The 27,163-nt window shown below is 40.6% G+C and overlaps 1 protein-coding gene across 1 annotated transcript; it reads right to left on the reverse strand.

Moving 5' to 3' along the window:
• Positions 1 to 4,685: 4,685 nt before the first annotated feature.
• hccsb (holocytochrome c synthase b) lies at positions 4,686 to 27,159 on the reverse strand. The gene is made up of 7 exons (XM_072574606.1): positions 27,067 to 27,159; positions 15,585 to 15,727; positions 14,978 to 15,129; positions 14,308 to 14,456; positions 13,412 to 13,531; positions 8,615 to 8,701; positions 4,686 to 5,927 (listed from the first exon to the last, which is right to left on the reverse strand). Exons 2-7 carry the CDS (start codon positions 15,694 to 15,696, stop codon positions 5,726 to 5,728), a joined length of 822 nt encoding a protein of 273 aa, XP_072430707.1. The 5' UTR covers positions 15,697 to 15,727; positions 27,067 to 27,159; the 3' UTR covers positions 4,686 to 5,725.
• Between the last annotated feature and the right edge of the window lie 4 nt (positions 27,160 to 27,163).

The following is a 27,163-nucleotide window of genomic DNA, read 5'->3' on the forward strand; positions in this document are numbered from 1 at the left end:
AACATCAGAACACCATGTCATGCTTTCCAACGTATCGGCAATAAATCACCTCCTTCCACTGGGACAACCAACAGCCACTGGTTTCAATATCAGGGTTTCTGTGTAGATGTGGTCTAGGGCTTTGTACCAATACCATCCAGACTGATCTTCACCTGATCCTCGGAATCTCTGATCAAAACAACAGGAAGACACATTGAGGCTATGGGATATACAATGGGGAGCTGAGAGAGCTGCAGCACGGTGCTCATTAACAACGAGGATGTTCTTCAAACAGAACAGCATCTACAGCAGAGCACCCATCGGCCAGAGCGACACAGACAGAATATCCTTATGAACATCATTCAATGTTGAGTGAATGAGTTTTTCATTGCAAATATTTTGATGCTGCGGAGGCCAACAGTCCCTGTATAATCCCAACTGTAAGAGCAGGTTAACACTTTGAACTTGCTACATGGCCCATACTGTTAATGAAAGTTAAAACTATAAGTCTCACAACATCCAATACTCCCTTGATCGTGGAAAGGACAGCTATCACAGGGTTGGAACATTGTGCAGCGTTTAGGGTGACTGACCGCTCTAGCCTCATTCTCGAGGCTGCAACTAAAATGATATTGGTTCACAAAGCCAATGATGAACAGTGAACATTTACAGATGCGAGAACGTATTCATAAATGAAAACTCACCCATGCCATTCATGTGCCTTCAGGCAATCCTTTTTTCCCCTGCACATTTCAGTACAGTCCTGATGTGCACAGTAGAGGTGGAGGGGATGGGTGTTATTCTGGATCCTGCTGACCTTATTGAGTTTTACTCGGGTGACCCAAGGGATGAGGGTAGGCAAAAGTGAGGACTGCAGATGCTGGAAACCAGATTTTAGATCAGAGTGGTGCTGGAAAAGCACAGCAGGTCAGGCAGCATCTGAGGAGCAGGAAAATTGACATTTCAGGCAAAAGCCCATTCATCAGGAATAGAGGCAGGAAGCCTCCAGGGTGGAGAGATAAATGGGAGGGACCAGACATGCTGACTATATCCTGCTCAGAGGTAAGTGCATCCTCCTCGACTTGAACTCGCTGAAGATGGCACACAGGGTGGAGATAGAAGGCCTGATCAACTCTGGAGTGTACTGAGCAGAGACTTCTGGGAAAGCACATGTGTGTGACCTTGTCTGTCCTGGGGGAAGCCTGTCCTCTTGTGTGGAGTGAGGTCGAGGTCCCTTATCTCCCTACTGTCTCGAATTGATGCTGATCCACCTCCAAAGCCCCCCCCCCCCCCCCCAAGTCAAGCACATGGGTGACTGATTGGAGAAAGGTTACATCCGTCCTCAACCCCAAGTAGAAGAGAAGGCAATGATGGGAGAGCTGCTCCTCCAATCAGAGGCTGGTCTCTTCTGTGCTTGCTGTAGATAAGTTCACAAGTGAGCCTAGCCGCAACAAACATAGGGTAAAAAACAGCTTAGGATGGAGTACATGTAGGTGCTGAGTAAGAAAATAGAAAATGTTTAATTTCCATGAATTTAATTTTGTCTGTAGTTGGCATTAAACTGAAATCTACTGCTTAAAGTCTTGGGTACCAGCCTTCAGCAGGGTTTTAACAAGAATTCCAGTGAGAGCGCAATTTAATTAAGATCCTGCTGAAACTGGATCATCATTAAAAGAGTCTGCTTACTCTTTTTGCCTTAGGAACATGTAAACTCAGCGAGCAAACTGAGTTTAACCAAGGACTGACTGCATCCAGTTGAGTGAGGGTCTTTTTTTATTTTGCACAAATCTAATTTAGTTTGCAATTTTTAAGTTGGCATTAAGCAGAAATCTCCAGCTTAAATTCTGTACTTAACAGCCTTAAGTAGGGTTTTGTTTTCTAAATATTCTAGTGAAAGAGCAGCTTAATTAAGAACTAGTTGAAACTGGATCCTCATTCAGCGAGATGGACCTTTTGTCTTAGGGCGTATGAAACTAGCTAATTTAGTTTGATTTAAAACCGGATTGTAATTTACAATAGCATGCCAGAGTTGAGTGATTAAGGAAGTGACATGTGGAAAGTGAACAAGGTATTCTGTTGCTTTTACTTTTCCTAAACCTGTTTAGCCTCAAATTTTCTTTTTAATTTTACTCCTGGGATGTGGACATTGCTTACTGGCTAGTATTTATTATCTGTCCCTCAGTGCCCTTGAGAATTTCTGTTGCTACATTCACCGTGGAGAACAATAACCTAAAAGAACCTGACTTCTCAGATGATTTCAATGGTAAAAGCCAATGTGCATGATTTCACCTTTTAGAACCCTTTATGTATCAAACTAAAATGAAAATTAAGTATGAGTTATGTAAATGATATTCTGCAAAAATCAAAGTTACTGCCATAGTCTATTAAAAATGGTGTCACAGCCAAATTGCCCCACCCAGTTGTTCCTGGAAAATTAAAGCTTCATTCCACTTTCCTAGGGAATGTCCCAAAAATACAGACATTAATATTATTTAATCAGTGTTGAAATGTGTTTGTCAAAGCTCCATTAATTGTTTCCTAAACTGAATTTGATGGGAATGATAAATTATTTCCTAAAGGTCCCTGACTTCACTGACTACATCACGGTGCCAAGACAGGACAGCAATAATTAAAGCTCAATGCATTATGTCATTGATGTCATCTCCACTAGGAATACTATGGATAAGCAAGTCATACTTCTGTTCTCCACCAACCCATCCCAAAGGGTGACAGTAAGCAATAACTAGCCCATGGAAAATGTTTTCTACAATGGCAGCCTCAGATTACTATCCAGATTAATCAAGGAAGTTAACAAACGTTCAATTCATCCGACGCAGTCCTAATACAGAAGTGAACAGGTCAGCCCCTACTTGGTCAAGGGGTCTTTTTACAGATATACTGCTTGCACAGAGAACATCTTAAGGATCACTATCTCACTTATTTTCTGAAATTAGGATGATATGGTGAACATACATTGCCACAGAATGTTACTATATTGAATGCCACATTTCCAGTTTATCCATTACACGATCCTTTAACAATTACTGTGCATGCTTACACCTTAAAGTGAGTATTGGTCTGCATTTTCCACATGCAGTAACATTCCAGACTACTGTGCAGCCACTGACTGAAGATTATTTGGCTAGTCATGCCTGTATTCCCTATTGTCTTATCAAGTTTTCAGTAACTCATACCATAGTCTCTATCTCAACCATTCCTTACCATAAAGGATTTCATTCTCCAAGAACTCAATATAAATTCAACGTAATCTCAAGTTATCAATGGCATAAAATCACAAGCTGACATTCTGTTGGAAAAATGGTAATAGAGACATTATGATCTGTATTACTGAGGGAGGAGATTCGATAGCAATTTTCTAAAGGGGTTTTATATATACGAAAAAGGAAAATTATACAGGTTAAATTTAGCAATAACCATAGCTATTACCTTCTTTAAAACATTGAGAGATGTAAAGAAAAAATATCCCTAATGCCAGTCTAAAGGAGGCTGGTAAGTTTATGCTTGAGTCTTTTGCAATGATGGCAAACTGAGGCATTGGCTGTACTAAGCATGCTTTGAAAGTGTTCAAGAACACTAGGAGTAGGTAAAGATTTCTGTATATCCAGTTGTGTGCATACTGCTCCCCCATAACTACATACTTACTTACCTAAGCCTAGAACATTTACGTAGGAGTTGGCTGTCAAGATTTTAAAAACTCAGAAAACCTAGACAGAAAATCGGAGCAGGAGTATGCCATTGGGCCCTTCAAGCTTGTTCCATCATTCAACATCATCATGATTGATCATCCAGCTCAAGACACTATTCCACTTTCTCCCCATATCCTTTCATCCCTTTAGCACTAAACTATATCTATCCCCTTCTCAAAGAAAAACTAAATATTTGGCCTCAACTGCTTTGTGGCAGAGAATTCCAAAACTCACCACTCTCTGGGTGAAGAAATGTCTCAACTCAGTCCTAAATGGCCTACCCCATATCCTTAGACTGTGACCCCTAGTTCTAGACTCCCTGCATTTACCCTGTCTACTCCTTATAGAATTTAATAGTCTTGAGAGAAAATCCCCCATCATTCCTCTAAACTTCAGAGAATATAGTGCAATCAATCCAGTTTCTTTTCTTGTCAGTCCAGTCTGATAAACATATATTGCACCCCTCCACAGCCCAAACATTCTTCAGATAACGAGACCAAAACTGTATACAATATTCCACATACGGTCTCACAAAGGCACAATATAATTGCAGCAAGGCATCCCTGCTCCTGCATTCAAATCGTCTTGCTACAAGGGCCAACATACTATTTGCCTTTTTTGGCATCTGCTGCACCTGATAGCTTAGTTTCATAGACTGATGAACAATGACAGATTATTTTTCATTTCAATCTTTCATAATCTGCCTGCATTTGCTTCCAAACATTTATCATTAGATCTGCAGCAACAAGTATGGATCTTTATGAAGTAGCATCACTGGAACTGAAACATTAACTTTGCTTTCTCTCTACAGATGTTGCCAGATCTGCCAAGTTTCTCTAGCACTTTATTTCAGATTTTCAGCATTTGTGGTTCTGTGTTTTATTGTGGACCTTTCAGGTTTATATTCTGACTGATGCATAGAATAACGAGTAAAAATGTAGTAATTTAAACTCTGGGAAAATCTCTTGAAAGTTTTAAATGCAAACACTTGTAAAACTGTTTTCATATTTAAGTAAAAATGTTTTATTTGAGCTGTACAAGTTTATTTGGCACCTAATCCAAATGTTAGCAAAGAAATGCCAATATTATTATAGCATGACTCTTCCCTGAAAATAAGTTTGGACAATAGTTAACAAGTCAAAATTTCAGCATAGTTTCAACAAGACTATTTTCCTACTATAGGATGTTTATCTGGTAAGGAATGTGAAAATTAGAATTTCATCTTATGGTTTTGACTACAATTCTTTTTCACACTAGATGCTCACTACAATATCTACTGTAATCAGGTAATGGGAAATCCATTTCAGAGACTATCATGTTTATTGCCTGTCATTAAGAAAGTACTGAACACCAAAAATAATACATTAAAAAAAAGTAACAAAAAGGACTTTTTGAAACTAAGTACTTCCCAATTTAGTGGAAAGCTAATGCAAGAGTTTGCTGTTGTATCATTTTTCAGAAATTATTCAGCTCTCTGGTACAATAGGAGAATTAATATAATTAGTCCATCCCCACCCTCATTCTGATGTGCTGCTTCTCAGCTTGAAAGAGCGAGCACACTGGACTCAAGTATTGCATCATAGTTTTCAAGCGCTACTCAAAAAGAAAGAAAAATGTAATGGTTATAATCACCCAAGATTCCATCAGGCTACTCAAACATATATTCAAATTTAATACTTCAAATTAATACATTGGAATATAGAGAGGTATTACTTCACAAAAGTAATTCCCTGAAGGATATGTTCAAATTAATTTTGATTGATTATTCCCAATCCACAGATGCAAGAACTAAACATAAAAGAATACAACAGAACATAAATAAGACCTTTTGGCAAGTCTTGTTCCATTATAAACCATACACAGAAATGATGAAAGTTGGTTTGTTAGAGGCTTTTAAGCACGTGGTATCTGGATAATGGCAGGTACAAATTGCAGCTTGCTCATTTATAATGTGCAGATAATTCAATTTAATTTTAAAACATTTAAGATTATGACATCCACAAGTTCATTTGCAGTAACTGCTACAATCTAAATAGATGTTATGATGTCCAACGCCACCATGCCACTTTCATTCTGTCCCATACTGCAGAAAAGGAATCCAGAGCTGGACGCACATCTAGAGCTGTGAACTGATATGTTGATTTGTCAACTTCACCTCCATCATAATAATCAATCACATATCGTACTTCCCTTCCACAGCGGTTTACAATCCAGTCATGTCGATCAAAAGGTAGTTCATACCTAAATGTTTTAAAACAATTGAGATATCACAGTCAATTTGCAAAAATTTGACATTAAATACATGCATAGCATTCCAATTTAACTTTAGTCATCAGGGAGATGGTCAGACGGTCTAAAGTGGCTCACTGATCTAAAGGTTTTGGGCCCACAATATAAAACACTAAATTATTGACATGAAACTAGAGCATTTGATTATGGTCAATAACGTCTCATTTTCTGAATGAACTGTCAGTTCATTCATTTACTCCTTTTCAGCAGCAATTAGCATACAATCAAGCAAGGAGTAGGTCCATCGGCTCCTCTTGCCTGCTCGGTCATTCAATAGTTATAGGAAGGATATTATTAAAGTGGAGAGAGTTTGGAAAATGTTTACCGCAATATTGCCGGGTATGGAAGATTGGAGTTATTAAGGAGGGCCAGATAAGCTGGGACATTTTTTCACTGGAGCGTAGGAGGTTGAGAGGTGACCTGATAGAAGTTTATAAAATAATGAGAGGTACAGATAGAAATGGCCATTGTCTTTTCCCTAGAATGGGAGATTTCAAGACTAGGTGGCATATTTTTAAAGTCAGAGGAAGAAGATTTTAAAAAGACATGAGGAGTGATTTTTTTTCATATAGAGGATGGTTCGCAAATGGAATGAACTTTCTGAAGTAATGGTAGATGTGGGTACAATTACATGTTTAAAAGACATTGAATAAGTACACGAATAGGAAAGATTTGGAGGAATATGGGCCAGGTGCAGGCAAGTGAGAATAATATAGCTTGATATTATGTTCAGCATGAACCGGTTGAACCAAAGATCCGTTTCTGTGCTTATAACTCTATGACTCTAAGATCACAGCTGATCTGACTGTAACCTCAAATCCATATACACATCTACTCTTGATAACCTTGCAGCCCCTTGCTTACCAGTTATGCAAAGGATCAAAGATCTGCATCCATCACAAAACCAGTCATTTCAAATCTTTAAGTTAATTAATTACATTTTAAGAAGAGTCACTTTTGCAATAAAGGCAAGATAGCCAATTCGCCCGTAGCGAACTCCAAGACAACAATGATCAGATTTTTTTGAATATATATTTTATCAGATGGTGAGGGCCATCTCCTGTCCTTCAGCATTTTGCCACAGGGTCTTCTACATTCAACCGAAAGAACAGTTGGCTAATGCCTCATCTATAGGACAGCACTTGGACACTACAGCAATTCCTCAGTGCTATACTAGAATACCAACCTTGATTTTGGTACTCAAGTGCTGTAATCCACAGCTTTGCTTCAGAGGTGGAAGCGCTACCAACCAAGGTATGACTGACACACACAACAGTGTACATAGGAACAGCTGTAAGCCATTCAGTTCCTTGAATGGCTTCAGCACTTGCTATCAGTTTCAGAGAAGTAACGACAGCAAACGCTGGTAAGGTTTCTGTCATTCAGACTGATAGAAACCAACCTCTCAATGCCAATGTAATGTCACATTTAGAAAGCACAATGGTGCAACAAGTCAGCTTAGCAACATTCTCTGCAATCCCTTCTCAACAGCTTTTATTTCTCCCTCTCTCTCACTTTTTAAATGTTTCCCAAAGACAGCTCTTTAACCAGGCTTTCACTCTCTTCTCCAGTCCATTCTTCCATCATTCCAAGTCAATCAGTTGTGAAAAGCCTTGCGACAATTTTTTACATTAAAGAAACTTCAGATGCAAACTGTTCACATGCAAGTAAAATAATAATGCAAATCTGTACGAATTTAAAAACTTAAATCCGCAATTACTTTGTGGTGATGTGCAAAAAGAATTAGCATGGAATGACAAATATTTATCCTGAACAAGAGTTCTGCTAAATTTGTCAGTGCAGTTCATTCAAAATTCCACCAGATGGTAGTCACAACATATTGAAAGGGAAAATAAGGCAGACCACGAATTCTACAAATGTACTTCATGGCAATTCCTGACTTTCAGTTCACTCACATTAACATAAAACAGTTACGTTAGCTTGATTCTTTGATAATTGCCATGTGTCCTAAACGATGGTAAAGGTTTATGTACATGATTCCCTCAACATGAAAGGGAATTCTTAATCTCAAAGGCTGGACTAAGATGTTTAATAAGGAGATTTATGGTATCATTGTTGAGGAGTAAGAATAGGAGAAAGTGAGGATTGCAGATGCTGGAGATCAAAGTCGAGAATGTGGTGCTGGAAAAGCACAGCAGGTCAGGCAGCATCCAAGGAGCAGGAGAATCGACGTTTCGGGCATAAGCCCTTCATCACGAATGAGCCAATGGAGGGCTTATGCCCAAAACATTGATTCTCCTGCTCCTTAGATGCTGCCTGACCTGCTGTGTTTTTCCAGCACCACACTCGACTGAGTAAGAATAGTATCAGTGCAAATATAACTGTCAGTGTGAATAGGCTGGATTCAAGGCAATTTACTTTGAGCCATACTATGGCAAGATTTAAACTAGTTGTTTAACAAGTTCTCTTGCACCCAAGTGCACCCATACATGCACACCATCCAATCACAAAGGCCTTCTTTCTCCCAAAAACACCAATGGCACTCTATTTACATCCTTGAAGAGTTAATGTGGCTTCTGACACATTGAAGTTTTTCTTTTAAATGCCCATGACAAAGTAATTTGCTGCATTTTCCAATTACTTTAAATAAGACTTAAAATGAACAGTATAAAACATACCCCATTAAAGAACGAATCCGAGCTCTTGGTGAATATTCCTTCGCTTTTCCCCCAAAGCGGAGTAATGAAGGCCCACAGGGGCATTCTCTAAAATATCAAAACACAAATGTAAACATTCTCAACAGAACTGAATTAATATCAAAGCCCAATTTTGCTCCTATGACTTTATTACTGAATTTGTGTTTGGTGAACCTCAAGTTATATTAGAGGTAAAAGTGCAACAGGGCACATGACATTTATTATAATACACAGAGCAAGACTCATGCATTTTCAGCTGTGACTGAATTCCAACATAGTTAGTATTAGAGATCCTCACCATATCACACATGCTGCACAGTTACCGTAAATCCAGAGATTTCAAACAAACATGTCTACCAGTAACAACCTGCTGTGCAAAGGTTCTATGTAAACCTAGGGACATCATGTGCATCAGAAATGGGGATATTCATTGACACTTGCACACAGCAGAGTCCACCTCAATCCTCAGATGTTGAAAAGTTCATACCCACATGCAGCAAAACATTTAGGTGTGGGCTAATAGATGATGGAACTGTTACTTGAAACCAAGTACCAGGAATTGACCATCTTTGAGGACTACTTCCCATTGACCTCTAATGGCATTTCCATCGTTGAATACCCACCTTCAACATCCAGTGATCAGCGGCCAGAAAGTAAATTAGAGTCCCTTCAATACCATGTCAGCCAACAAGCTATGAATTCTAATGTGGCTAACTCATCTCCTGACTCCCCACATCCACAAGTCAGTACTGTGATAGAATACCAGAATGACTACACCTCAAGAACCTCAAAATCATACAGGATAAAGTAGCCTTATTGACTGGCATCCCATTCAGCACAATGTACACTCTGCTGCCACAAATCAACAAATTCACTACAGCAACTCACAAAAGTTTCTTCCAAATCTATACCCTCTATCACCTTGAATAAGAACAGTAGGTGCATGGAAACCCTACACCTGCAAGTTCCCCTTCCAAGTTAGGATGGCATCTGGCTCAGCAAACCTTCAGTGTCTTTGGATTAAAAGTATGGTACTCCTTTCCTAACAGCACTGACAGTGTATCACACCACACGTGCAGTGGTTCAGGAGGACAGTTCGTGACCACCTCCTCAAAAGCAATTAAGAGTCTGGCAATAAATAAAAACAACTTAAATTTACAAGCCTGGAATTTTATAATAAAGTTTCAAATGATAATGTGAACATAGAGATTCCCTGCAGGGGTGTTAAATCTGTATGTCTGCCAACTGGATTGACAAATTCCCTTTTCAGTCTCCAGAATTGGCTAGCTTTTTGTTACACAGTCTGCTTAAGTATTCCACAAAAACAGAAACAATGGAACAAAAGAATCAAGAACCTTATCAAGAACAAAAATCCAAAATAACAAGATTACATACCATACTTAGTGAATACATGAAAATGAAAACTGATCAATATTGGAATGTTATGAAATGATCCAATCGAAAACACATGATTCTTAAATGCTTGATACGGTGAATGCTGGTAATACAATTTCCATGGTTTGAAGGGGTTTTGATACTCGGTTCAATCTCAGAATAAGGGGTCAGCCACTTGGAGTGAAATAAAGAGACATTTCTTCAAAAGGTTGTGGGTCTTAGAATTGCTTTCACCCTACATGGTGGTTCAGTCACTGAGTATATTTAAGATTGAAGTTGTTAAGACTTTTGGATACCAAGGAAATTTAAGATGTGGAGATAGTGCAGAAAGGTGAAGATAAGGGAGATCAACCATGATCACATGGAGTGGAGTACATTTGAAGGGCCTAGCAGTGTCTCTTTTTATATTCTTACAACCCAATAATAACAGTATATCTTGTAATAATGGTCATAAATGTAGTTCAAACTTGTAAAGTTATATATTGTTCTGAACATTTTAACACCAAAGTTGGGAACAACAAAGGCATTTTAAGAAACTATTTCAGTGGAATTACTTAAGTAACTCATTTGTCAGTAAAATGATAAAGACAATCTTCTTCCCATTTTTCATGACTTCTTTCACAATGCTATTTCAAACCAAATTTCAATATCACAGCTGACTAAGGTGTACCTGGGCAGCTGAAATAAAGCAAGAACAGAGCATGATGAATAAACTAAGTGATGAATGTATGCCTGGAGAACATGTTGACCGATCAGTCAGATGCAAAGTTGAAAACCAATTTCAGTCCCTGCCAAGATTGTAGTTTTCAGACAGGACTCAATAATGCAACTAAATTCCAGACAGTAATACGTTACTCCACTTAAATATTCCGGAAAACAGGGAAAAATCAAACAAAAAGAACTGCTGAGCTGAGAATCCACTCAATCAAAGAAGCAATGAAAATACCAAGGCTCTACAGCAGAGTAGTATTTTCAGTAAAATTAAGCTGAGTGGGTCAGGATGAGAGAAAGGGTCAACAAAGGCAATAAAGCATTAGCGACATTGGGTAACATAAAAGCTAAAAACAAAGTACCCATATAATATATGAAGCATTTGCAATTTACCATTTGAATGACGGCACCAAAGAAAATCAGTTTGATTCAATTGCATTTTGGAGACATTGCTGAGTGATGAACGTTAGCATTGAAATATTCCAGTATATTTATTTTTAAAAGATAGGGAAAGAAGAAAGGGGGTAGCCATGACAATAAAGGACTGGATTTTTAAAAAACTAAAATAGAGAAAAGGATTTTAGCTCAGAACATCTAATACAATCAATTTCGGTGGAGCCAAGGGGCAGGAACACTCTTGGGAGTTCATGTCTCATGGCAACAGTTGTAGAAGGCTGAGAACCAGGAAATTCAAGGCATATGCAGCAACAGTAATAATGTAATTATTGGGGAACTTTGACCTACAGAGAGGCTGGGCAAATCAAATTCGCTGCAATGGGTAGGGAGAGTTCGTGGAAAATACAAACGTTTCTAGATCACACTACATCAAGGAACCTCAACTCGGGAACAAGCTGCTTTGGATCAAGTATTGTGCAGTGAGGATATTAATTAATAACCTCACAGAAAAATGGCCCTCTCTGAAAGAATGAACATAACATGATAAAATAGAGGATTGGTGAATAGATAGAAAACTGCAGAGTAGGAATAAGCAGGATACTTTCTGTTGGCAAGCCATAATTAGCAAGGTACAAGAATCAGTACATACACATTAAATAATAACAAATTGTATCAATAATTTAGGTGAGACCATTCAGGGTAACATTTCAAATTTGCTGACAATAAAAAGTAGGATAGGAAAGTAAGCAACAAGGAGAATGTAAAGAATCTGCAGATAAAGGCAGGGTTAAGTTGGAAGGAATGTGGCAGAGCCAAAATGGGAAATTAGACAAGTCTTATTAGCACACTCCAAGTATTAGTGAGGCTGCAACTACAGTTCTGATTACGGTTTTAGTTTCCTGACCCAAGGAAGGAAATATTGTACCACAGACAGCTGAACAAAGATTCTCCAGATGGTTTTTCTTGTCCAAGGCGATTGTCCTATAATGAGAGGTTGAGTACATCAAGGCTTGACAGGGTTTGTGCTGAGAAAGCATTTCCACTGGATGGGGATTCGAAAATATGGGATTACTGCCTCAGAATAAGCGGTCAGACATTTAGAACTAAGGAGAAAGTTCCTCACAAACAAACAGAAAGTGCAAGAAAAATCTTAGCAAGTCTGGCAGAATATGTGGAGAGAAATCAGAATTACCGTTTCAGGTCCAGTGACCCTTCTTCAGAACTAATGGTAGCTAGGAAAATGTTAGTTTACATGCAGAATATATGGTGGGGAAAGGTGGTAAGGAGTAAACAATAAATGGCGATAGAGCCCAAAGAAACAGAACAGTTGGACAGACAAAGGAGTGGATAACAGTGAGCTAAGGAAAATGAATAGCTGCTAACCAGGACTACTAATGGCTAACAAGGGGTAGTGTATCATAGCAGAGCATGTGATAACAAGGTATGATATATGGGGATTGGGGGTAAGGACATGGAAAAGGTGCTCCACGCCCTAAAATTGTTGAACTCAATATTGAATCCAGAAGGCTGTCGAGATCCCAAGCAGAAAATGAGGTACAGCTCTTCTAGCCTGCACTGAGCCTCGCTGGAGCACTACAGCAAATCTGAGACAGAGATGTTGGCCAGGGAAAAAGGTAGTGTGTTGGAAGTGGCAGGCACCTGGAAGCTCGGCATCTTTTTTATTGACAGAACCTAAGTGTTTCTTCACTCAAGAATTATGAAGCTTTGGACTTCCCAAACGCAGACAGCTGGGAATACTCAGTCATCGAGAACATCCAGTACAGGAGGTTGATTTTTTTTTGCATATTCAGAAAACTAAAGGATATAGGGATACTGCAAGAAAGTAGAGTTGAGGCAAAGATCAGCTTTAATCTTAAATGAATGGTGCAACAGGCTGAAAGGACAAGCTTCAGCTATTTCTGTTAAGTGGGAAATTCACTTATATACCTTATCCATTGTCAACATCAGCTTCACTAAAGCTGTTGCCTTCAAAATAAAATCTGTAGCAACTCCTTTTAAGTTCCCCATACTGACTTCAAAAACAAATGAAAACCTATTTACAAACAACTGAAATAACTAACACAAAGAACTGATGTGAACTTTCAGAACCAAAAAGACTGCATTCCTAAGGGGATCAGTGGAGATTTAGCTTTCCAAGTATTAATTTTGATCAAGTGAAATGGTAATGCAATTGATCAGAGCATAATGCACTGCAATTTCATTTTATAACCTGAACTATTGTTCAAGAAATGAGGCTATTATGAGTTATGAACTAACTTGGCATGGAGTGCTTCCCACTTCAGTATTTCTTTCCAGGCTTGTTCATTGTTCTGATTATGGATCTTAATAATGTTTGACATATCATCAGCTGAAATGTCTTCATTCTGCCAGCGCCACCTGTAAAATAGTTAGAGTACGGAATAGAAGTTTAAGCTATGGCATTGAATGATTTGTCATTGCACAAAATAATCAGGTTTTCCCCAAGAACTACATAAACATTTATACTGAGTGAAATGAATGCCAAATTATAGAATATAAACCAGTGACCCTTTAAACATTCAACAGTGACATGTATTTTATATTATTAATCAGAACTACACATTAGTATATAAGACAGCTGAGCAATATAAAAGCCATGCCAGATTACAATGGGATGAAGAAAACTATTTTCATTTATTTACAACACTGTTCTAGCAACACAGGTAAAGAGTTCACATTTCTATGTATTTTTTAATTTCTTCACCAGACGTTTGTTGGGATATGATTCTGAGTGTCAACAATCTCCAGTTGCCAAAGGACTACAGCTCATGAAGGCATCACAGTCCTGTCTTTGTATCCTCATTCCCTACATAAGGAAAAGGTAACTGGAAGATAGTATGGAGGAACAGGTCACACCATATACATAGTTTTAATCCTTCCACCTGCAAACCCTTCCTGAGTTCTGCAGAGAAAATACAATGTTTTTTTTTCCCAATAATTTATTTCTATAGTGAGGTTGAGAAATTCAGACTGCAGAGAGAAACAAAATTTAATCTGCAAAGTGTCAGCACCTGTCAGAAGCATTCCCTTGCTTAACCTAAGTCCGACAGTAATAATGGCATCTGATACTCATGCTTTGTGACATTTCCCTCATACTATTAGCGCTTATTTAACGCACGTCTTTGACTGCTTACCCTTTTCTGATCATTGCATTCCAAAACATCTGTTCTGAAGGGTATACCCAATGCTTCTCTGAGTGAGTCCGAGGAATAGAAGATTCTTCTCGGACTACAGAAAGTGGATATGGCTGATCTGGTGATGGCATCTGGTTGGGTGGTGGCATCTACAAAACAAAATGATATACATCCAAATACTGATTACCCCTCAGAAAACAAATAGGAAATCATACAGCTTTATTTTGAGAAGAGTAAACAACAACAAAAAATTTCACAGCTCAGAGTCTGAACGAATAAAGCTGAACATCAAAAACCACTGACAAAACACATTGTTTTAATATTAATTTCAGTTATATGGAATTTGCAACCCCTGTGCCATAAATGTTACAATGTAACATCCCTTTGATTTGCCCAATAAGGTCAAACACCTGAAGTTCATGCTTTAACTACCACACCAATTATCATAATTTCAAACAGAATTAAAGCATCAGGTTTTGATGAGAAGCAATATATCATAATTTTAAAAACTTTAAGACAAGAGTAAACTATTAGCAAGAATTTTATTAGCGTAAATGCGTTAACATAGTGGAAACTTGCAGAAGAGGAGCAGTGAAACACACTAATTTACAAAATGGAGGAACATAGATGTTAGCATTTAAAAGATTAAATCAAAAGTTGTTGTACTTACCATATTACTGGGATCAATATCATCCGCTGTTTGTGGCCTGTTACCTCCTTTCATAGGACACTCCACATATTCATACGCCCCCTCCTGATGTGCAGGCACAGGATAAGATGCATTCTCTGTTGAGGCAGCTGTTGCCTGATGCATAGGACAACCTGACAAAACCGGGTGCAGGGGAACGTAATAATTCATTTGAGTTGTTCAATTAACTGCATCAATGGTATTTCAAAATGACAGCCTTGAGATTCTGTTATTTGTATTCAAGTAGAAAGCATTTTTTTTGTTCAGTTAAGAATTACAAAGTCAGTGAAGCAATGCCCATGCAAATTAGTTTAAAATACTTGTTCCAATGTGACAATAACGGTCACAGATGTATGAACTACCAACAAGGAGAATTTTCTACTATAGTAAACTTTAAAGCAACTAAATTCGTTGCTATTATTCTAGAAATGCTAAGGTGAATTCATCTTAAAATTACATTGTAAACTTCTCAACAATAATGGATGCCATTGCCTCCAAAATTTCTTAACGTTGTGTGTGGTGTTTCGTGTTCCTAAGGTAAAGGTAAAGGACACCAGAACATTGACTCCAACAAATTAAAAATGTTTACCTTCCTTCTTGGCTTGATGCATAGGGCATTGTGAAGGTGGTGATGCCTGTGGTGCAACAGTAACAGAATCTGCTTGCACATTGGTTGGTAGCGTTGACGTGGATGCCCCCATTGTTTCAATAAGCTAAGGTGTTGAGTATATGCTGCAGAACATAATAAGCCCTTTAGAAACTAATTACAACAAGGTCAAGCAATAATCCTACTGTAAACTGTCACGACAATGGTTAAAGAATCAAAATGTCAGTATTTATATTCTATGCGAAATATTCTACTCAAGCATTTGAAGAGGAGGGAAATTCTCCCAGTGTTCTGGTCAACGCGCATCTTTCAAGCGATACCAATATATAGAGATTATTCAGGGCTCTTGTGGTACAGTGGTTGTGTCTCAACTTCTGAGACCAGAAACCCAGGTTAAAGTCCCACCCATTCTAGAGGCATGTAATCATATCTCTGAACAAGTTGGTTAGAACATATCTAAAGATTATTTATCCCAGTCAGGCATTTAAGTAGAGGATCTTGCTATAGGTTATGGATCACCTCTTTTGATAATGCATACAAATTATGCTTGAAATATACATGAGTGAGGCTAAAGAGCTCTGGGCGGTCATGATAATATTAAAAGATGTTGATGAGATGAAAGTCCATCTTTATAATAATTTATAATGATAACTGGCAAAAACACACCAGTTATGTCGACTCCTAACTACATTGGTCATTGTATACGGTAAAAACTGCTGCAAGCTTCTGACAAAGATTTTCACCTTGTTTTAATCAGGACAATTCACAAGAAATTCCATAGGAAAACAAGATTTATATTGTATGAGGGGAGAGCTGAATGTTAGTGGACTCGAATTGGAAGGGTGATGCCATGGAGAATGCACTAGTTAATGCACTGATAATTAACTGGCAAGCTTCAAGTTTTAAAAAAAGGCTGGTTGACCTACTGATTAGATTAGATTAGATTCCCTACCGTGTGGAAACAGGCCCTTCAGCCCAACAAGTCCACACCAACCCTTTGAAGAGTAACCCACCCAAACCCATTCCCCTATACAGTATTTACTCCTAGGTAAAAACAATGACTGCAGATGCTGGAAACCAGATTCTGGATTAGAGTGGTGCTGGAAAAGCACAGCAGTTCAGGCAGCATCCGAGGAGCAGTAAAATCGACGTTTCGGGCAAAAGCCCTTCATCAGGAATACAGGATGTTGTCTGAACTGCTGTGCTTTTCCAGCATCACTCTAATCTAGTATTTACCCCTGACTAATGCACCGAACACTACGGGCAATTTACCATGGCCAATTCACCTAACCTGCACATCTTTGGACCAGAGCACCCGGAGGAAACCCATGCAGACACGGGGAGAATGTGCAAACTCCACAGACAGTTGCCCAAGGCGGGAATCGAACCTGGGTCCCTGGTGCTGTGAGGCAGCAGTGCTAATCACTGAGCCACCATGCCCTGAGTCTTGGTGAATTTCTGCAGTGCTCCGGTTTCCTCCCACAGTCCAAAGATGTGCAGGTCAGGTGAATTGGCCATGCTAAATTGCCCGTAGTGTTAGGTAAGGGGTAAATGTAGGGGCATGGGTGGGTTGCGCTTCGGCGGGACGGTGTGGACTTGTTGGGCCGAAGGGCCTGTTTCCACACTGTAATGTAATCTAATTATAAATTGAGGGGAGGAGATGGCCTACTAGTATTATCATTAAATCAGAAAAACAACTAATGTTCTGGGGACCCAGGTTCGTATTCCTCCATGCAGATGGTGGAATTTGAATTCCATAAACAAAAAAAAATCTGCAATTAAGAATCTAATGATAACCATGAAACCACCATCTATCGTTGGATGAACACAACTGGCTCACTAATGTCAATGAGAGAAGGCAATCTAGTCATAGATTCAGAGATGTACAGTATGGAAACAGACCCTTCAGTCCAACCCGTCCATGACAACCAGATATCCCAGCCCAATCTCGTCCCACCTGCCAGCACCTGGCCCATATCCCTCCAAATCCTTCCTATTCATACACCCATCCAAATGCCTCTTAAATGTTTCAATTGTACCGGCCTCCATCACTTTCTCTGGCAGCTCATTCCATGCACATACCACCCTCTGGGTGAAAAAGGTGCCCCTTAGGTCTCTTTTATATCTTTCCCCTTTCACCCTAAACCTCGGTGCTTTAATTCTGGACTCCCTGACCCCAGGAAAAAGGACTTCGCCTTTTATCAAATCCATGCCCCTCATGATTTTGTAAACCTCTATACGGTCACCCCTCAGCCTCCAACGCTCCAGGGAAAACAGCCCCAGCCTGTTCAGCCTCTCCCTATAGCTCAAATCCCCAAACCTGGACAACATCCCTGTAAATCTTTTCTGAACCCTTTCAAGTTTCACAACATCTTTCCGATAGGAAGGTGACTAGAATTGCACGCAATATTCCAACAGTGGCCTAACCAATGTCCTGTATAGCCGCAACATGACCTTCCAACTCCTGTACTCGATACTCTGACCAATTAAAGAAAGCATACCAAAGGCCTTCTTCACTATCCTATCTACCTGTGACTCCACTTTCAAGGAGCTATGAACCTGCACTCCAAGGTCTCTTTGTTCAGCAACACTCCTGTTATAATCTGAGGTAACTCTCTTCGCTGTCCACTACACCTCCAAATTTGGTGTCATCTGCAAACTTACTAACTGTGCCTCTTATGCTCGCATCCAAATCATTTATATAAGTGAAGAAAAGTAGTGGACCCAGCACTGATCCTTGTGGCACTCCACTGGTCACAGGACTCCAGTCTGAAAAACAAACCTCCACCACTACCCTCTGTCTTCTACCTTTAAGCCAGTTCTGCATCCAAATGGCTAGTTCTCCCTGTATTCTGTGAGATCTAACCTTGCTAATCAGTCTCCCATGGGGAACCTTGTCAAACACCTTACTGAAGTCCATATAGATCATACATACCGCTCTGCCCTCATCAATCCCTAGCCTACAGAGCCACAGCTATATGGTTTACTCTCAACTGCCCTCTGAAATTGCCTCAGTCTTGAGAAATGAAACTGGACAGATCACCTGGCATAGACCCGGGGCACTGGAAATGATAGTGACAAAAACAGACTTGTCGACTGTGCATCGTCCTCCTTAATAACACTTGGGAACTGGTGTCAAAATTGGGAGAGATGTATCACAGACTAGACAAGCAACAGCCTACAGAGTCATAGTCACAGAATCATATTTTATAAACAATGCCACCACCACCATCCACCACCAACACTTGAAGGAAGCAGAGGGTGGTAACAGCACATATTTGGATGGGGGTATTTCAATATCTAACACCAAAAGTGGCTCAACAGCAGCACTACTGATCGAGCTGCTCATTCCCAATCAGTCTGCTGCAGATGCATCTGTCCATGACAGTATCAGGAAGAATGGCCACACCACAGTTTTTTGGAGACAAAGTCCTGTGTTCACGTTGAGAACACCCTCCATTCTGTTGTGTAGCACAATCACTGATGAAAAGGATGGACTTCAAACAGATCTAGCAACTCAAGACAGAGCATCCATGAGGTGCTGTGGGCCAACAGCAGCAGAATCATACACCCCAACACAATCTGCAACTTCATGGCCTGGCATATCTGCCACTCAACCATTACCACCATCAGGCCAGGGGATCAGCCTGGTTCAGTGAAGAATGCAGGGCAGCATGACGGGAGCAGTAAAAGTTATTCTTAAAAATAAGTTGTCAACCTGGTGTAGATACTAAGCAGAACAATTTGTTGTGAACCTCACTTTTTCCAGGACAACTTGCATAAGCAGTAAGTGATACACAGCACCAAGCATTCCCACAACAAACAGATGAGCTCTGTAGACCTGTCTCATGAATGGTGGAGGACAATTAAACCACTCACTGGACAATAGACAATAAGTGCAGGAGTAGGCCATTCTGCTCTTCGAGCCTGCACCACCATTCAATATGATCATGGCTGATCATCCTTAATCAGTATCCTGTTCCTGCCTTATCTCTATAACCCTTGATTCCACTATCCTCGAGAGCTCCATCCAACTCTTTCTTAAATGAATCCAGAGACTGGGCCTCCACTGACCTCTGGGGCAGAGCACTCCACACAGCCACCACTCTCTGGGTGAAGAAGTTTCTCCTCATCTCTGTCCTAAATGGTCTACCCCATATTTGTAAGCTGTGTCCTCTGGTTCTGCACTCACCTATCAGCCGAAACAGGTTTCTGCCTCCAGAGTGTCCAATCCTTTAATAATCTTATATGTCTCAATCAGATCCCCTCTCAGTCTTCTAAACTCAAGGGTATACAAACCCAGTCGCTCCAGTCTTTCAGTGTAAGGTAATCCCGCCATTCCAGGAATTGACCTCGTGAACCTACGCTGCACTCCCTCGATAGCCAGAATGTCTTTCCTCAAATTTGGAGACCAGAACTGCACACAGTACTCCAGGTGTGGTCTCACCAGGGCCCTGTACAGCTGCAGAAGAACCTCTTTGCTTCTATACTCAATCCCTCTTGTTATGAAGGCCAGCATGCTATTAGCCTTCTTCAATACCTGCTGTACCTGCATGCTTACCTTCATTGACTGGTGTACAAGAACACCCAGATCTCTCTGTACTGCCCCTTTACCTAAATTGATTCCATTTAGGTAATAATCTGCCTTCCTGTTCTTGCCACCAAAGTGGATAACCATACATTTATCCACATTAAACTGCATCTGCCATGCATCTGACCACTCACCTAATCTGTCCAGGTCACCCTGTAATCTCCTAACATCCTCCTCACATTTCACCCTACCACTCAGCTTAGTATCATCAGCAAATTTGCTAATGTTATGACTAATACCATCTTCTATATCATTAACATATATTGTAAAAAGCTGCGGTCCCAGCACTGATCCCTGCGGTACCCCACTGGTCAGTGCCTGCCATTTAAAATGGAGCCGTTTATCACTACTCTTTGTTTCCTATCAGCCAACCAACTTTCAATCCAAGTTAGTACTTTGCTCCCAATACCATGCGCCCTAATTTTGCTCACTAGCCTCTTATGTGGGACTTTATCAAAAGCGTTCTGAAAGTCCAGGTACACTGCATCTACTGGATCTCCCTCGTCCATCTTCAGAGTTACATCCTCAAAAAATTCCAGAAGAGGAAATGGAGAAGAGGCTCCACAAATATCCTCACCCTCAATGACAGAAGAGCCACCACATTAACGTGAAAGTTAACGCTGAAGCTTTCACAGCCATCTTCAACCAGAAGTGCTGTTCGGTTGATCGATCCCAGGCTCCTCCAGTGGTCACAGCATCATAGACGCCAGTCTCCAGCCAATCTGATTCATTTCATGTGATATCAAGAAATATGTGGAAGCACTGGATAGTGTTAAGGCTATAGACCCTGACAACATGATTTCCCATGCGCAAAGCCATGTTGACTATCCCAAATGAGTCCCTGCCTTTCCAAATACAGGTACACAATCCTTTACAAAAAGAACTTTGGAGTTTGGATAAAGTTTTTTTCTCCATAACAAGGTTGTTGGGCATGCAAACAGTTAACCCAACTCCACACCTACTTGACCCACATCACTCAGATGTAATGTGGTGGCATGGCCCAGCACTGGCAGATGTCAATTCTGTCTCAGCATTCATAGTACTCACAGGTACATCTGCTGTTTGGTAATATATATTTTATTTCACGGTGAAACTGTCACTTATTCCAAAATCCAAAATTCCAAAAACCAGTTGGCCCAGAGGGTTTTGGATAAAGGTTTGTGTACCTGTACACGTAAAGCCTGCCCCTCAGGATTCCCTCCAACAACTTGCCCACACCAATGTCAGGCACACCAGTCTATACTTCCCTGACTTTTCCTTATCACCTCTCTTAAATAGTGGCAATTTAGCCAACCTCCAGTCTTCTGGCACCTCACCTGTGATACAAATATCTCAGCAAGGGGCCCAGTAATCACTTCTCTCGCTTCCACAGAGTTCTAAGGTACTCCTGATCAGGTCTTGGGGATTTATCCTCCTTTGTTTTAAGACATCCAGCAGCACCTCCTCTGTAATATGGACCTTTTTCAAGATGTCACCATCTATTTCCCCACATTCTATATATTCCATGTCCTTCTCCATAGTAAATACTGATGAAGAATACTCATTGGAGTATCTCGCCCACCTCCTGCAGTTCGACACATAGGGTCCCTCAAATATCAGCAAGGCAGCCTATTCTCTCCCTAGATACCCTTTTGTCCTTAATGTATTTATAAAATTCCTTTGGATTCTCCTTAATGCCAAAATTGTCACATGTCCCCTTTTTGCCCTACTGATTTCCATCTTAATTTTACTTCTACTGTCTTTCACTCGCTCGCTGCTGTCTATATGCTTCCTTCATTTTATTGACCAAAGCCTCCGTTTCTCTGGTCATCCAGCATTCCTTACACTCAACAGGAACATACTGTCTCTAGACTCTCAGTTTCTCATATCTGAAGGCTTCCCATTTTCCAGTCATTGTTTTACCTGCTAACATCCACTCCCAGTCAACTTTCAAAAGTTCTTGCCAATACCATCAAAATTAGCTTTCCTCCGATTTAGAACTTCAACTTTTAGATCTGGTCTATCCTTTTCAATCACTATTTTAAAACTAATAAAATTATGGTCGCTGGCTCCAAAGTGCTCCCCCACTGACACCTCAGTCACTTGCCCTGTCTTATTTTCTGAGAGTAGGTCAAGTGGATACATGCACATATTGAATCAGAAAATTTTCTTGTACACATGTAACACACTCCTCTCCATCTAAACCCTTAACACTATGGCAGTTCCAATCCACATTTAGAAAGTTAAGATCCCCGACCATAACCACCCTATTATTTTTTTACAAATAGCTGAGATCTTGTGATGGAATTTGTTTCTGAATTTCCCACTGACTACTGGGAGGGTCCCAGTATAAACCCAAAAGGTTATCATTCCTTTATTTCTCAGTTCCAAATAACTTCCCTGGAAGTAATCCCAGGAATATCTTCCCTACGTACAGCCTTAATGTTATCCCTTACCAAAAACACCAGTCCCTCTCTTGCCCTTTTTTCTATCCTTCCTACAGCATTTGTATCCCGGAACAATGTTACCAGTCCTGAATATCCCTGAGCCACGTCTCTAAGTGCTATGACATCCCAATTCCACATCCCTAACCATGCTTAGAGTTCATCTGCCTTCCCTGTTAAGCTTCTTGCATTGAAATAAATGCAGCTTAAATTTGCCAGTCCTACTCATTCTTCGCTTTGTTCTTGCCTGCCTTGACTGTTTGACTTGTTCCTTTTTCCAAGTGTACCAGTCTCTCTCTAATATGATTCAATCTAACCACTATCCCTTAATATTCAATCCCATTAACACTCTTGGTCACTTTCAGAGACATATTATTCAACACCCCACTCACACCATTTACAAGATCTTTTGATCAGTGTCCATAAATTGTGTTCTGCGTGCTTCTGATCCGGTGAAGAGGTTATGCTCCAAAAGCTTGTGATTTCAAATAAAGCTATTAAACTATAACTTGGTATCATACCATTGATCGGAAACTCAACTGGACTCACCATACGAATAAAGTAGCTACAAGAGGAGGTCAGAGGCTAGGGATACTTCAATAAGTAACTTACCTCCCAATTCCCTAAATCCTGTATACCACCTACAAGCCATAAGTCAGGAATGTAATGGAATATTCCCCCACTTGCCTGGATGAGTACAGCTCCAACAATACTCAAGAGGCTTAACAAAATCCAGGATAAAGCAGCCACCTTGACTGGCACTACAGCAACAAGCATCCACTCCCTCCACCACAAACTCTGAGTAGCGGAGTGCAGGACCTACAAGATCCACTGCAGAAATTCACAAAATCTTTAAACAGCACCTCCCAAACCCATGACCACTTCCACTTACACTTCCACAAGGGCATCAAATACTTAGAAATACAACCACCTGAGAGTTCACCCTGACTTGGAAACCTATTGTCATTCCTTCATTATCACTTGGTCAAAATCCTGGAATTCCCTCCCTCAGAGTCACACAGCATGGAAGCAGGTCCTTTCATCCAACTACTACATGCTAACTATGTTCCCAAACCAAATTAATCTCACTTGCCTGTATTTGGCCCAAACCCCTTGAATACTTTCCTATTCATGTGCTTATTGAAATGTATTTTACATGTTGGAACTGTATCTGCATCCACCACTCCCTCTGGTAGCCTATTCCACATACAAACTACTATTAACAAAATTGCACCTCTTGTCCTTTTTAAATCTCACCTTAAAAAGATATCCCTTAGTTTTGAACTTCCCCACCCTCGAGAAAATACCCTTATCAATGCCCCTTATGATTTTATAAACCTTTTTAAAGGTCACCCCTCAACCTCCTACCCTCCAGTGTAAAAGATCCCACTGGTTCAGTGGTTCGCATTGCTGCCTCACAGCACCAGGGTCCAAGGTTCGATTCCAGCCTTGGGCAACTGTCTGTGTGGAGTTTACATTCTCCCCATGTCTGCGTGAGTTTCCTCCCACAGTCCAAAGATGTACAGGTCAGGTGAATTGGTCATTCTAAATTGCCTATAGTGCTAGGTGTATTAGTCAGAGGGAAATGGTTCTGCGTGGGTTACTCTTCAGAGGGTCGGCGTGGACTGGTTGGACCGAAGGGCCTGTTTCCACACTGTAGGGAATCTAATTTAATCTTATCTTATCTTTATAATTCAAACCTTCCATTCCCAGCAACATCCTGGCAAATCTTTGCTGAATCCTTTTTAATTTAATAATATCCTTCCTATTGCAGGGCAACCAAACTGCACACGGTATTCTGGAAGAGGCCTCATCAATGTCCTGTACAACCTCAACATGGCATCCCAACACCTATACTCAAAAGTCTATGCAACGAAGGCAAGCATGCTCAACGTCTTCTTAACCACCCGCTCTATATGCGATGTAAATTTCAAAGAATTATGAGCCCCTAGGTGTCTCTGTTCAATCACATTGCCCAGAGGCCTACCATTAATTATACAAGTCCTGTCCTACTTTGTTTTACCAATATACAATACCTCCCAGTTATATAAATTATCTACATCTGCTACTCCTCAGCCAATTGACCCAATCTTAGATAACTTTACTGTCAATTGTGCAAACAATTTTGATGTAATTCCCAAACTTACTAACCATATCTCCTAAATTCTCAGTCAAATCATTTATATAAATACGAAGCGAAAGTGGACCCAGTACCAATGCATGTAGTACATTGCTGTTCACAGTCTTATGTCTGAAAACAATTCTCCATCTCCACCCTCTATTCCCTACCATCACATGCACCAGCATGTAGACATTCAAGGCAGCAGCTCACCACCACCTTCTCAAGGACAACAGGGACAAACAATAAATGCTGGCTGGCTAGCAATAGCCATGTTCCAAGAGAGAATAAAAAAAGGTACACACTGCTACAGTGTTACAAGGTCAGTGGTAGAGGGAGTCCATGTTTGTAGATATAATGCCAATCAAATGTGCTGCTGTACCTTGGATGTTGTCAAGTTTCTTGTGCACTGCTGAATTTGCACTTACCCTGGTAAGTGGGGAGTAATTCATCACACTCCTGCTTTGTGCCAGGCTTCGGGGAATCAGGAAGAGTTACTCACTGCATGATTCTTGGCATCTGACCTGCTCTCGTAACTAATTGTAAGTTCTGAGATAGATAACATTGTTTTGATAGTAACTTGCTGTTAATGACGAAACCCCACTTGTTGCTTTTAATCAGTAATGACATGAAACAGCTAGCCTTGTTTGTTGCTCAAACTTTCAATATAACTAGATTTTCAAGGTAATGGGACATAGAACAGTACAGCACAGTACAGGCCCTTTGGCCTTGATGTTGTGCCAACCTTTTTATCCTAGTCTAAGGTCAGACTAACCTAAATACCCTTCATTATAGTATATTCCATGTGCCTACCCAAGAGTCGCTTAAGTGTCCCTAATGTATCTGACTCTACTAAAGCAGTGCCTGCCATGCACCCACCACTCTATGTAAAGAACCTGCCTCTGACATCACCCCTAAACCCTCGTGATAACCATTTCTGCCCTGGGAAAAAGTCTCTGGCCATTCACTCTATCTATGCCTGTCATCTTCTACACCTCCATCAAGTCACTTCTCAGCTTTCTTCAATCCAATGAAAAAAGCCCTAGCTCCCTCAACCTTTCTTCATAAGGCATGCCCTCCAGTCCAGGCATCATTCTAGTAAATCTGCTCTGCACCCTCTCTAAAGCTACAACATCCTTCCTATAATGAGGCAACTGGAACTGAACACAATATTCCATGTGTGGTCTAACCAGGGCTCTATGGAGCTACAGCATAACCTTGCAGCTCTTAAATTCAATCCTCCTGCTAATGAAAGCCCCACACACTGTCTGCCTTCTTGACAACCTTATCAACTTGGGTGGCAATGTTGGGGTTTCGATGGACATGGATCCCCAGTATCCCTCTGTTCCTCACACTGCCAAGAATCCTGCCTTTCACCCTGTATTCTGCAAATTCAACCTTCCATTTGGGGACTTTTTAGGTCCAAAAGCAACAGCCTTTGAACAATTCATAAGTTTTCATTATATATAGCAATAAATAGCCAACATCCCACAGGATGCTGTTATGAGCCTTATTTCAACATTAGGTTTGATGGGTGAAGAATGAGGCCAACACAACAGATAATTTTTGAAGAATTATTAGCTATTTAAAGAGAAAACAAATCTGAAACACTGCTCTCCATTTGGATTAATGGCCAGCTGAAAAAGGAACCTTAGCCCATAAAATTCATTAGCGGGCTAAATAAGCTAAATGCATTATTTCTTATGATTTTATCACAAATAAGTGGAGAAACATAAGCGTTCCTCGAGTAAATGCTGGCTTTATGTAATGAGTTACATAATCAAAGCACTTCACATCATCATTTATGGATGATGGATAACGCTTCACATGTTAAAGAGCCAAATCTGATGTAACTACACGTTTTAGCCACTTGTAGAACAATCTGCGATGTACAGGGGAAGGGGAGACATTGATTTGGAAGGTGGAATGGGCAAAAAAGAAGTAGCAGCTAGTGGAAAGGGGGGGGGATTTAGTTTCAAATGGACAGGTGGGGTGAATGGTAGAGGGAGGAGGATGGGGAGTGGGCAAATGGGGGCACTAGTCGGGTAAAGGAGGGCACTGACTCGGCTGAGAGAGGAGTCAGTGGTCAAAGGGGAGCAGTAAGTGGGTGACAGGTTATGAACCGGACAAAGGTGAGAAGTAAATCTCAGTGGGACTTCAACATGGGGTTTGATTCTATAAAAGGGGGACATGAATAGGAAGGTTTCAGAGGGACATGGGCCGGCTGCTGGCAAATGGGACTAGATTAATTTAGGATATCTGGTCGGCCCGGTTGAGCAGGGGACTGTGATTGAGCCATGCCTGATCCGCGAGGCCCAGCCCGGATCCTACCTCCTCCTCCGCCGCCGCCGCCGCCGCCGCCGCCGCCGCTTCTCGAACTCTCCTCAAGGTGAATACGACAGCCCGTCCCCACAACCCCCCGCGCCGT

Source organism: Chiloscyllium punctatum, chromosome 7 (assembly GCF_047496795.1).
Source record: "Chiloscyllium punctatum isolate Juve2018m chromosome 7, sChiPun1.3, whole genome shotgun sequence".
Lineage (NCBI taxonomy): Eukaryota > Metazoa > Chordata > Chondrichthyes > Orectolobiformes > Hemiscylliidae > Chiloscyllium > Chiloscyllium punctatum.